Source organism: Macaca fascicularis, chromosome 7 (assembly GCF_037993035.2).
Source record: "Macaca fascicularis isolate 582-1 chromosome 7, T2T-MFA8v1.1".
NCBI lineage: Eukaryota > Metazoa > Chordata > Mammalia > Primates > Cercopithecidae > Macaca > Macaca fascicularis.
Genome location: NC_088381.1, coordinates 75,348,551 through 75,361,966, shown reverse-complemented (window position 1 = coordinate 75,361,966; position 13,416 = coordinate 75,348,551). Strand labels below are relative to the sequence as shown.

Here is a 13,416-nt window from a genome sequence, read left to right as displayed (position 1 = left end):
AGCTTGAACCCGGGAGGCAGATGTTGCAGTGAGCTGAGACAGTGCCACTGCACTCCAGCCTGGGTGACAAGAGTGAAACTCTGTAACAACAACAACAACAACAACAACAACAACAAATAATCCCATCTTAAACACCCAGGCTCACTGAAAACAAGCATGGAAATTGGTACTGGCTTTTGCACGAGTGTGAGCTTTACTGCTTCTTATCAGTTTAGGTTCCAGGTGATGCTGCAAAGTGCTTCACTCTTACAAACAAAAGTTGTGAAAATTAAATAAGGGAGCCAATAGCACTGAACACTGGAATATGGTTTGCTTTGTTCTAATACATAAAAATGAGATGGGAGACCATGTGTGTTTTTTAGGAGTCTCCACAGGCAACATGCAGAAGTGGACGTGCTCCGGGCAGGTGTGGGCAGGCCAGTGTCCGCTTCTATCTTTGAAATTGATACTAGGCAGGGTTGGCCTCCGATAAGCCCTCCCCAGGCCAGGCCTCAGCTTCCTCTTCAAAAACCCAGGGTGTTGAGCCAGATGCCTTTTAAGGTCTCTGGCTCTGTGTTATGGAGGAAATGAGTATTTCCCAAAGCGGAGGAATAAATGATGGAAATAAGAAAATGTCTTCACTTAAGAACATTTACTGATCGCTTGCGCACTCAAAGCCACAAAATTAAACTAACGTTTTCTAATGCCTTTAATTTCAGTACTCTGGCAGGAGAATTAGCACATACAAGATGTTTGTTTATGGACTTAACAAGAAAATGACAATTTGGTAATGTCTGCCTCCCTTTCTCTTCCCCCACTCAATTTTTGTTTTTTATTACCCAGAAGGACAAGAGGTAGAAAAACTGCAAAAGAAAACACAACAGCTTGCAAAGTTGACTGTGGACTTTTTTTTGGTTTCTTTTTTCTGCAAGCAATTCTGTTACAATATGCAGTTACTTTGGGGTCACGTTCTCAAGACTGATGGAATGGTCTCCCTCCTGCCAGGCCTTACCTACTTGCCAGAAGGCAGAGGGTGCCCTGGCAGAAAACCAAAAAGGGGCTGTCGGAAACAATGCAATTATTTAGAAAGAAGGACACTGCCAAGATCATCACACAGATCAGACCGTGCTATCTTTGTTGTTCCCCTGGTGTGCAGAAAGCACCCAGGACAGACATGTCCCAGACGAGCGGCCCAGGCAAACGTGGGAAGGGGAAGACAGAAGCCATTTATGCAACCCTAAAGAGGCCTGGCTTGACTGAACTTTTGGTTTCTCTGTTGTGGCTTCTTCTCGCTACCCCTGCAAAGGCTGGGAGGTCGATTCTCCCAGGCGTTAATGAAAGGCAGGGAGTGTGCACGGCCTCAAGGTGGAGATCCATGGGGTTCTGCAGCAATAAAAGCAGCAGAGCAAGTACTGACAGAATCGTAAAAGTCACGAGGACACAAAACCCTTTGTTATTTATTCAGCTGGTGTATGATTTATAGGAATTTAGGTGGAAAAGTCTCTTAAGAAGAGCCATCATTCCAAACAAGCAAACAAATATCTAAGGGAAGATCAATATGGAAGACATCTTTGCAAACAAGAAGCATTAGTCAGGCCGAGTGTGGGGGCTCACGTCTGTAATGCAGCACTTTGGCGAGACCAACATGGGCTGATCGCTTGAGCTCAGGAGTTTGAGACCCGCCTGGGCAACATGGGGAAACCCCATCTGTACAAAAAATACAAAAATTAGCCAGGAGTGATGGTATACACCTGGAGTCCCAGCTACTCAGGAGGCTGAGGTGGGAGGATCACTTGAGTACAGGAGGCAGAGGTTGCAGTGAGCTGAGATTGCGCCACTGCACTCTAGCCTGGGCAACAGAGCCGGACTTTGCCCCCGAATAAAAAAACAAAAAGAAAGAAAGAAAACTTCAGTCATAACTGTTAGTCAGTAGATGTTTTAAACATCTGAAGCAAATATTTTTTGTTGTTTCTTGAAGCAAATATTTTTGCTTTGGATCAAACCTTAATTGTCACTCTATTAACTGGGGAGGCAATATTTAATAATGGCTTATTTTAATAAATACTTCAAAGCAAGGCAGAGCTGTTACATTTTTGTCCTTTCTTCTCTTGTTCCCTATATTGCAAAGATGTCACAAAACCTACCCCTTTGCCTTGGAACCACTGGAAGCAGTTTTTCTCCTCTTAGGCCTTTGGGAGGCTGGCATCTTTTTCCTTTTCCTTTCATTTCTGGTTTTACTTGTAAAGTAGTGGGAAGATACAGATATTTCCTCGTCGAGCTCCTCAGCGGTACTTCTTCCGGGGCCTCTGCTGCCGGACAGGCTCATCCCTGGGGAATTGTCTTCAGCTACAAATGGAAAATGCAGATGTTTACCGGTGATGTCGCACTGGTCCACGTGTTTTTAGTCTATATGAAGGGACACACTGCAGGGGCCTGTTTTAGCAGATAACCTGGCTTCCTCCCTGCCATATGGATTCAACAATTCAGTAAGAACCAAACCTTTTTTGACTTCACAAAGCCCCAAAGTGTTCAATGGCAATTCATTTTTAACAAAAGAGAATCAGAATTCATTTAAAAAATGTGTGATACTCCTGAAGTTAACTAGAGACATGAGGCTTAGCTCATACTGTCGCATACGGCCTGTATTCCTGTTGTTGATCGGGCAGTTAGTTCTGGTAGGCAATTCAAAAAATATCAAGTGCTATAAAGATGGCAGGCAATTTTACTTATTTTAAATGTGCTGAAAAAATTAGCTCAATATAAGGGAAACAAACGGTTCTGTATCTCATCTTTGAACAATAGTTTCTTAGTAAATGAGCATAAGAAAATTCTAGACCCTATTTTACTCTTCACAGACAAAAAAACTTGTCTTTGCACAATGGTTGAACATGTCACATATTATGCGGGAGGTGGGACTGCATGAAAGCACACATTTGCAAAGAAGATGGTAATTTCCATAAGTATTTGCATCCCAAGGCACCCAAAAAGCACGAAACCTCCCTATAGATAGGTCACACGGAGACCCAGTCTCCATTTCCTGGCTGGTCTGGTTTGTCCTACAGGAGAAACATGGAGGGCACAGGACTCCACCGTGGCTGCTCCAAACCTGGCTCACTGTCAAAATGTATTCGGAACAAGGCTTTTAATGGACGAATTACCATATAGAAGAATTATAAGAAACTGATCAAGTGTGGTGGCTCATGCCTGTAACTCCAGCACTTTAGGAGGCTGAGGCAGGTGGATCACTTAACGTCACAAGTTTGAGACCAGTCTGGCCAACATAGTGAAACCCCATCTCTATCAAAATACACAAAAATTAGTCAGGTATGGTGGTGCGTGCCTGCAGTCTCAGTTACTGGTGAGGCTGAGGTGGGATAATGCTTGAACCTGGGAGGCAGAGTGAGCCAAGATTGTACCACTGAACTCCAGCCTGGAGTGAGACTCCAGACAGAGTGAGACTCTGTTAAAAAAAAAAAAAAAAAAAGGTGACTGGGGAAAGAAAGAACTTGAACCATCTCATCCTGCTCATCATTTCCATCACCCTTGGGAAGACCCCCACACTGCCTGTCTGGAAGCAGGAAGAACACTGAATTGGGCTTGTCTGTTGTGTCCTATTACATGGTGATGTTATCAGAGGGCGGAAGACTTCTGTGCTCTCAATATCGCCTGCAACAAAATACTTCGTTGTTCTCATTCCCCCCTGGTCAATGATTTCTAAAGCTGTAATGATGATGAAGCTCATGATTAGAGGTGCCACAGGACAGGCCTAACGTGACTCTGGGAACGTCTGATAATGATGCACTCAGGCAGGTTCTGTCAATGACTAACAATAGTAACATTCTAGTTTCATGCTCATTTCTCCAAAACATTTAAACACTAGTCTTAAATTTTATCTTTAGACATGTTTGTCAGATAACATGTTTCTTCCTTGGTGGAGGAACCTGATTCACAAAGAGGCTATTGGTGGCCTGCCAAAGATCACACAGCATGACACGGTGGCAGATCTGGGACTGGCACCCAGGGCTCTGATTCCTCCAGCACTTGCATTACAGGAACTAGCAACCCCTGGGCCCAAAGGTCCCCTTTTGGATCCTATGAGTAAGTTCAGAACTGGCACCCGCAGGGGGCAAAAGCACTAGTGTCCTCTCAGAGATGACTGGCACATCACTGGGGGCTGACTTGGATGTCAGTGTGACGAGGTGTAGGAAGCATTCACACAACCCGGAAACTGCATCATTCTAATTCAGTGAGATGCGTCGCTTCACATTAAACAGGCTTTTAGAGAACACACATGGCTGTATACTAACCTGGCGATGTCCACTCAGAGTATTTCTGTAATACTGAAATCACTTCCGCACCATATTTTTCCAGTTTGTCTTCAGTAACACCATCAATTTGAAGCAAAACCTCAGGATCGGAAGATAAAGATTCTGTGCAGAGGCATAAAATTAGGAATTTAAATTATCACCCATAGAAAACCCACTGAATTCATGCTCATTCACGCATTCAGCACATGTCTGCTAAGTGCCAACTAACTGCAGGGTACTGGGAACACAGGCCAATTTTGTAAAGGGCAAAGTTAGCACCTCAGAGGCAGCAGACAGGCGCAGAGGGCAGGAACCCACCATCCAATTCCAGCGGCACAGGCCAGGGCAGAGCAAGGGCAAGAGCCAGGGCAGGAGGAGGCTAGGGGTGGGACTTATGCCATGTGCGCAGAGTGGAGCAGACCTGCTCTTGCCCACTATTCCCATGGCCAATACTCATCTAGCTGAGATTGGCATGCCCTGTCTTTACTGAGAAGGCTGCATTTCTATTTCCAGCTCCAGCCTTTTCTCTGCACTCCAGACTTGTACACCCCACCCTAGATGGCATAACCAAATTGTTACTTCCTCCAGCACAAACTTTTCTTCCTCCACTCTTCCCCAGCTGAGTCCTCTGCATAGAGATTGCGTATCAGTCTTGCAGCTAGACAAGCCTGTCATTTAAAGGTCACCCTGGCTGCTGTATAAGAAATTGACTGTAAAGGAAACAGTAGAATCCGGGAGCCTGGTGGAAGCCGTTGCAGGAGCGAGTGAGGATGGAGTGAACTGGAATGCAGTAGTGGAGACACAGTGAAGCAAGGTTTGGGTGAGTTTTGGAGGCTGGCTCTGGAGGACTGACTGATGCACTGGCTCTGGGTAGCGAGGGAGTAATCATTCCTACGTATTTGAGCTGAGCAAAGGGTAGATTTCGAATCCTTTCCCATCTGTGATTTTCACATCATTCCCATGTTTAGAGGAAAAGCAACAGACTGTGGACAGAACAGAAGGTTTATGAAGGGTGTTTAATGGAAGATAAAGTGGGAGAGGCAGGAAGAAATGTAGACCCTTGATAAAATGTATACTTTATCTGGGCAGCTGTTGTAGTTTTACTAGTTTTTGAAAGATTAAAATGTATATCACATTCACAGCAGGAGGTAAGGAGGACAGTTAAGAAACTACACTAAGAGCCTAGAAATAACATACCATAAAATACCATATTTCATCAATTCCAAGATACGCACCTTTTCACAATTTAGCATTCCTGAGGTCAAGATGTGTCTTAGAACTGCTGATGGCTAAATGGCAGCTGCCTTGCGGTTGTTACTGCTCACGCTTGTGAGAACTTAGTCACAGACTAAGTTACTGTCAGCATGTCAACAAAGTCACTGCACTGTTTGTACCTCATGTATTGAGTCTAACTGCCATGACATGTCTTCAAAAAGACTCTACTGTGATTAGCATTAAAAAAGTGATTGTGAATGCAGAAAAGTTCTGAAACAGAGTAGCAAGGAACACATTTGGCATTAAGAAAAGCACTATCTGGCTGAGCACGGTAGCTCATGCCTGTAATCCCAATACTTTGGGAGGCTGAGACAGGGCGGATTGCTTCAGCCCAAGAGTATGAGACCAGCCTGGGTAACAGTGAGGCCGTGTCTTTTCAAAAAAATGAAAAAGCTAGCCAAGCATGGTGGTACATGCCTGTAGTTCCAGCTACTCAGAAAGCTGGGGTAAGGAGGATCACTTGAGCCCAGGAGGTCTAGGCTGCAGTGAGCCGTGTTCAACCACTGCACCCAGCATGGGCGACAGAATAAGATCTTATCTCCAAAAAAAAAAAAAAACAAAGCAAAACAAAAAAAACCCAAGCACTATTTGTCTCTGAGGACACATGCCCACAATTCCATAGTTTCTTGCAAGTACAACCAAGTGCTTTACATGACCTAAGAAAGAAGACACCTAAAGTAGATGAGGCAGCATTACATCTTTGTTACTGAGAGATGTACAACCTTCTGTTGACACCTTCTGGTATCATCAAGAAACCACCACCTTCAAAATAGAACTGATAACAGAGGTTTCAATTAAATCTGGGGGAAAATAGTGGAACACTCTGGAAATGCCTTATGGCTAATGAGAATGTTAGTGATGACACAGGGAAAAACAAAGACATGGACAACTCAGTTAAAAAGTGACTCAGAAGAGTCAGGCTTTGAATGTGAACTTTTATAGGTACCTACAGTAATTTGATTATATGTATTTTTCATATAGGCACAGAGCTGTGGATAATAAAAATCAATGTCTAAATCAGTAAAAAAAACAGTTCTTTCAATAAAAGCACTGTGTCATAGTTTAATTAGCAGAATTTTTTCTTCCTTAACAGTCCATAAAGTAACAGTATCTTAATATAGCTGGCATCTTAGAGTCAGTGAAATATTGTAATGATTGATTATGGTAGAAGAGGGAATGAAGAAGACAGAAGGTGATGATTATGAGATTTTATGAGGAAGAACATGGAAGGTAATATAGCCCAGTTGGTCAACTATATGAAGACGTTGTTTTCCAGGAACTCTACTACTGAAATTCTGGGTTGGGCTATCTGCCCATGGAAATAACTCAGACCAGTAAGTATTTATTAACTAAAGACATAGCAGTGTGCTAGATCCAGATTCAAAGAAGCATAGAACACAATCTCTTCACTGCAGACTTTTTTTTTTTTTTGAGATGGAGTCTTACTGTCACCCAGGCTGGAGTGTAGTGGCGCGATCTTGGCTCACCGCAACCTCCACCTCCTGGGTTCAAGCAATTTTCCTGCCTCAGTTTCCCAAGTAGCTGGGAGTACAAGTGCCCTCCACCACACCCAGCTAATTTTTGTATTCTTAGTAGAGAAGGGGTTTCACCATGTTGGCCAGGCTAGTCTCTAACTCCTGACCTCAGGTAATCTGCCCACCTCAGCCTCCCAAAGTGTAGGGATTACAGGTGGTGAGCCGCGGCACCCAACCCATTACAATATTACAATTGGTCATTACAATATTTCACTGACTCTAAGATGCCAACTATATTAAGATACCGTTATTTTATGGACTATTAAGGAAGAAAAAATTCTGCTAATTAAACTATGACACAGTGCTTTTTTGAAAGAATTGTGTTTTAGTGATTTGGACATTGATTTTTATTATCCACAGCTCTGTGCCTATATGAAAAATACATATAATCAAAGTAAATGGTGGGCGCATGCCTGTTATGCCAGCTAATTGGGAGGTTGAGGCAGGAGAATAGCTTGAACCCAGGAGGTGGAGGATGAAGATATTTGTACATAACACAGCTAAACACTATAAGGCAGGCAAATAATCAGCACAAATAATGAAGTGATGTCTCGTTTTAGAAATTACAATAATCTGGCCAGACGCAATGGCTCACGCCTGTAATCCCAGCACTTTGGGAGGCTGAGGTGGGTGGATTACCTGAGGTCAGGAGTCTGAGACTAGCCTGGCCAACATGGTGAGATCCTGCCTCTCGGGTTCAAGTGATTCTCCTGCGTCAGCCTCCCAAGTAGCTGGGATTACAGGCACCTGCCACTACGCCCGGATGATTTTTTTGTATTTTTAGTAGAGACGGGTTTTGCCATGTTGGGCAGGCTGGTCTTGAACTCCTGACCTCGTGATCCACCTGCCTCGGCCTCCCAAAGTGCTGGGATTACAGGCGTGAGCCACCACGTCTGGCCGGATCATTGTAATTTCCGAAACCAGACATCACTTCATTTTTTGTGCTGATTATTTGCCTGCCTGATAGCGTTCAGCTGTGTTATGTACGAATATCTGCAACCTCTGCCTCCTGGGTTCAAGCTATTCTCCTGCCTCAACCTCCCGAGTAGCTGGGATTACAGGCATGGCCCACAATTTACTTTGATTATATGTGTTTTTCATACAGGCACAGAGCTATAATTACAATTATACCATATATAACATATATAGGGTACTATTATACCATATATAACAAAGTACTGTATATATGTTAAAGAACATATTTTATCTTAAGAATGAGATTAATATTCAACAGTCTTAGATATCCTTAAAAAAAAAAAAAAAAGAATAAGTTTCAGCCGGGCGTGGTGGCTCACGCCTGTAATCTCAGCACTTTGGGAGGCTGAGGTAGGTGGATCACCTGAGGCTGGGAGTTCAAATCCAGCCTGACCAACATGGAGAAACCCCGTCTCCACTAAAAATACAAAATTAGCTGGGCATGGTGGCGCATGCCTGTAATCCCAGCTACTTGGGAGGCTGAGGCAGGAGAATCGCTTGAACCCGGGAGGCAGAGGTTGTGATGAGTTGAGATCGCGTCACTGCACTCCAGCCTGGGCAACAAGAGTGAAACACCATCTCAAAAGCAAACAGAAAAAGAGTAAGTTTCAATTGTTTCTCTGAGATTTTAATCCAGAGATTAAATAAAAACAACTGAGGCCAGGCTCAGTGGCTCATGCCTATCTGTAATCCCAGCACTCTGGCAGGCTGAGGCGGGAGGATCGCTTGAAGCCAAGAGTTTGAGACCAGACTGGGCAACATGGTGAAACTCTGTCTCTACGAAAAAATACAAAAATTAACTGTGCATGCTGGTATGTACCTGTAGTCCCAGCTACTTGGGAAGTTGAGGTGGGAGGATCACTTGAGCCCAGGAGGCTGAGGCTGCAGTGAGCCATGATCACACCACAGCACTCCAGCCCGGGTGACACAGCTAGACCCTGTCTCAAAACAAACAACCCCAAAAAGAAACAAACCACTGAGATATATTTATCACTTAAGGAGTTTCCTAGCAAGATTAACTTTCGGCCTATTAATCTGTGCCACGTAACAAAGGATACATGCGTACTCACCTGCAAGCTTCTTGAGAGTGACGGTGTTAAAAATATTGAAGTAATGGACACCAAAAACTTTCCCCAGAGATTTGCAGACTTCTGTAAGTTCTCCAAGACATTTTTTAACCATCTCTTCCCTCTGAGATACTTTTGCTACTAACGCTTTTTGTTTTTTCACACTGCTGGAATTTTCTGTTTCCATAAAGTCTACCTTTTATGAGAGAGAAACAAATGATAGGAGTGGGTATATGTGCACTTGTACCCATACAGGGGCTTTATTTAATGCATAATTGCATTTTTTGGGGGTAATTCTATTCTGTCACACTGAGAGTGAGCCCCCTGGGAAGAGGGGCTGTGCATTCTCCATCTTTGTATCTCTAGTGTCAAGCATAGAATAGCCTCTTGATAAATGTTTCTTTAATGAATATATAAAAATTTAGTGACCTGATAACCCATTAAATTACTTTTTACATTACTTGGGTTGAATTTTAAGATCTCTTTCCAATTTAAGAAGAACAGAATATGTTCATATAGAACAGTACATATAAATTCAGTATCTATAAGCTTGGACAAAGACACTATACTTCACAGTAATATATTTTGGTTCAACTCATTGTGAGATAATAAAATAAACATGAAAAATACCATACCTTTAAATTGCCATTTAGTACAGTTTGGGCTTTATTTCCGAGCATCACATAAGCGATTGCCTGGTCATTGGCATTGATATATAAGTCTTCATCCAAAATCTTGTCAAGTATCAGCTTTTTAAAAAGTCTTTCGGCATTGTGTCGTGAATAAGCAGATCCTTTTCCAAATATACCTGACTGGATTTTTGCACTCTTACTCCCTGATAAGAAGGTTCAGGAAGTAAGATGAGTAAATGTAGGTATATCATCACCCTCAAACAGAAGAGGCTAAAAAGTCATTTATGGACAGGTTTGGACAGATGGAATAGATCACAAACCCCTGGCACAGACACTCATTTCTGTAAAATGAGAATATTTGAGTAGAACGCTAAAATTTCTATGGTTGTATGTACTTTTCCTTATCTTTTTACAATACACATGGACAAAAAACAGCAGCAAAATTATATTGGAGCAAATAAATCAAAGAAAGAGTTTACATAAACCGTAATAGCTTTCTGTCACTGTGCTATGTATTAGGGTAACTGTCCATTACTTATCTAGTTACAATTTTTTTTTTTTTTTTTTTTTTTTTTAGAGAGAGGTTCTCACTCTATTGTGGAGGCTGGAGTGCAGTGGTGCAATCATGGTTCACTGCAGTCTCAAACTCCTGGGCTCAAGTGATCCTCCTGCCTCAGCCTCCTGACTAGCTGAGATAACAGGTGCAGCCCATCACACCCACTTATTTAAAAATTTTAAATATTTAACTGCATCTAGTATTTATTAATTTTTTAATTTTTGTAGGTACATAGTAGGTGTATATATTTGTGTAGTACATGAGATATTTTGATACAGGCATACAGCGTGAAAAAAGCACATCATGGAGAATGGGCCATCCATTCCCTCAAGTATTTATCCATTGAGTTGCAAACAATCCAGTGACACTCTTTATGTCCTTTTATAATATTTAATTTTTTTTGTAGAGACGAGGGTCTCACTATGTTGTTCAGGCTGGTCTGTAACTCCTGGCCTCAAGCAATCCTCCCACCCTGGTTTCTCAAACTATTGGGATTACAGGCATGAGCCACCGCACCTGGCTACAAAAAATTTTTTGACAGTTTTATAAATACTATCCCTGGCCCTGTTATCAAAACTGCTACTAGTTGATAATCCAAGTATTTAAGTCTATTCTTTGTGTCACCCTCACTAATGAAGCCTATTCAAATTCTCAAAGAAAAGCACAACACCCTATAAGGTCCTCAAGGGGAGAGATGAAGACAGGAATATGAACACACATTTCCCTCTTTCTCTTACCAGCCGAGAGCCACAGTTGGCTGGATCCTTTGTTTCATTCACAAGCTGCTGTAACTGTTAATGTCTTCATTATAAACACAATTTTATTGTAACGATCTACTTAAGAGACCTTGTGACATTTATAATAATCAGAATTAATGGTTATTATGTAAAGCTTTAGCTCTGTTTTTAAAGAGTTCCAAATAATTATATTATTGTCAATTTCAAATGGCTTCTGGCCATATATCTTGAATTATTCAACTTTTTCTTTAAGTAATGTATGTCCCTGAAAGGTCACATTACAGAAACAGGACTACTGTTCTGCTAATGATAGGCTGAGTGGCGTGGACCAACCTTACTGCTAAGGACAACTAAGAAAGCTGGCTGAAATGCAATTTTTTTTTTTTTTTTGAGTCAGGGTCTTGCTCTGTTGCCCAGGCTGGGGTGCAGTGGCGGGATCACAGCTCGCTGCCACCTCAATCTCATGGGCGCAGGTAATCCTCCCACCTCAGCCTCTGGAGTAGCTGGCACTACAGGTGCGTGCCACCATGCTTGACTAATTTTTGTATTTTTGATAGAGACAGGGTTTCACCAGGTTGCTCAGGCTGATCTTGAACTCCTGGGCTCAAGCAACACACCTGTCTTGGCCTCCCAAAGTGCTGGAATTACAGACATGGGCCACTGTACCCAGCCAGAAAGGTTTTTTTGTTTTTTTTTTTTTTTGAAACAGAGTCTCGCTCTGTCGCCCAGGCTGGAGTGCAGTGGCCGGATCTCAGCTCACTGCAAACTCCACCTCCCAGGTTTACGCCATTCTCCTGCCTCAGCCTCCCGAGTAACTGGGACTACAGGTGCCCGCCACCTTGTCCGGCTAGTTTTTTGTATTTTTAGTAGAGACGGGGTTTCACCATATTAGCCAGGATGCTCTCGATCTCCTGACCTCGTGATCTGCCCGTCTCGGCCTCCCAAAGTGCTGGGATTACAGGCTTGAGCCACCGCGCCCGGCCTAGAAAGGTTTATAATTAAAAGCAACATTCCCCTGACTTATCCTTCCCTTCCCCCAAGGGAATCACTTTTTTTTTTTTTTTTTTTTTTTTTTTTGAGACGGAGTCTCGCTTTGTCGCCCAGGCTGGAGTGCAGTGGCCGGATCTCAGCTCACTGCAAGCTCCGCCTCCCGGGTTTACGCCATTCTCCTGCCTCAGCCTCCCGAGTAGCTGGGACTACAGGCGCCCACCACCTCGCCCGGCTAGTTTTTTGTATTTTTAGTAGAGACGGGGTTTCACCATATTAGCCAGGATGCTCTCGATCTCCTGACCTCGTGATCCGCCCGTCTCGGCCTCCCAAAGTGCTGGGATTACAGGCTTGAGCCACCGCGCCCGGCCGGGAATCACTTTTTAAACAGTTTTTGTTTTCAGCTCTTCAGGTGGTTACCTACACACAGAAGGACCTGAAATCTTGCCTTCTGTCCAATAGCCTGATATTTATCTATTGCCCTTGCCCCTTTACTATGAAAGATGAGGATTTATCTCATTCATACCACCCCCACTTTGTTTCCTTCTTTTCTGAATTTTGCTAGTTATATGATACTATTGGGTCATGTACTAATTATGTTTCTAACTTTAGACAGAACTTCTGACCACTATCCCGCCCCACAATGTGAGATGTTATTAGTACCCAAGTCTTCCCTGTATATGCCTTCTTTTATTTTTAGTGATTGTACTTTTACTTTTACATCATCAATATTAACATTTACATCTGTTCTGTCCTGTAACCACATTTAGGTCTATATGTTGATTTCAATCGTTGTTTACATGATGACAAATTTCCTTCCCTAATGGGAACAATGTCATGACTCTTATGGAACCAAAAGGAGAATGTTTATCACATCCATGTCAAATGGATTTTTTTTTGTACATTTTACTAATTCTTCAAAGTCATGTTACAATTTTTTTTTTTGAAATGGAGTCTTGCTCTGTCACCCAGGCTGGAGTGCAGTGGTGCGATCTCAGCTCACTGCAACCTCCGCCTCCCAGATTCAAGCGATTCTCCTGCCTCGGCCTCCTGCGTAGCTGGGATTACAGGGCGCACACCATCAGTGGTGGCTAATTTTTGTATTTTTTTGTAGAGATGAGGTTTTGCCATGTTGGCCAGGCTGGTCTGGAAATCCTGACCTCAAGTGAAACACCCACCTTGGCCTCCCAAAGTACTGGGATTACAGGCATGAGCCACTGTACCTGGCCACAACTTCCTTTGTTTTATATTTGATCTTGCTCTCTTGTATAATCTTTTCCCTGGAGTTTCTAAGGGCCTCTCTCGTTTTTGTTTGTTTGTTTGTTTTTTGTTGTTGTTGAGAAGTAACGTTTGCATTCTTCACTGT

The 13,416-nt window shown here is 42.9% G+C and overlaps 1 protein-coding gene across 14 annotated transcripts in view; it reads right to left on the bottom strand.

Moving 5' to 3' along the window:
* The window catches only part of BLM (BLM RecQ like helicase), a 107,335-nt gene that overhangs the window by 2,300 nt on the left and 91,619 nt on the right, over positions 1–13,416 (bottom strand). For 9 of the 14 annotated variants that reach the window (XR_012415391.1, XR_012415390.1, XM_015453405.4 and 6 more), the window contains 4 exons: positions 9,774–9,973; positions 9,142–9,334; positions 4,287–4,409; positions 2,124–2,325 (listed from right to left, as the gene is read on the bottom strand). Coding sequence is in view for 7 of the 14 variants with exons in the window: in XM_015453405.4 (XP_015308891.3) it covers positions 2,124–2,325; positions 4,287–4,409; positions 9,142–9,334; positions 9,774–9,973 (718 nt within the window). In the remaining 7 variants the exon portion in view is untranslated. Of the gene's footprint in view, positions 1–2,123; positions 2,326–4,286; positions 5,270–9,141; positions 9,335–9,773; positions 9,974–13,416 lie in introns of those variants that run through there. The other 5 variants (XR_012415393.1, XR_012415392.1, XR_012415388.1 and 2 more) reach the window with 2 other exon arrangements.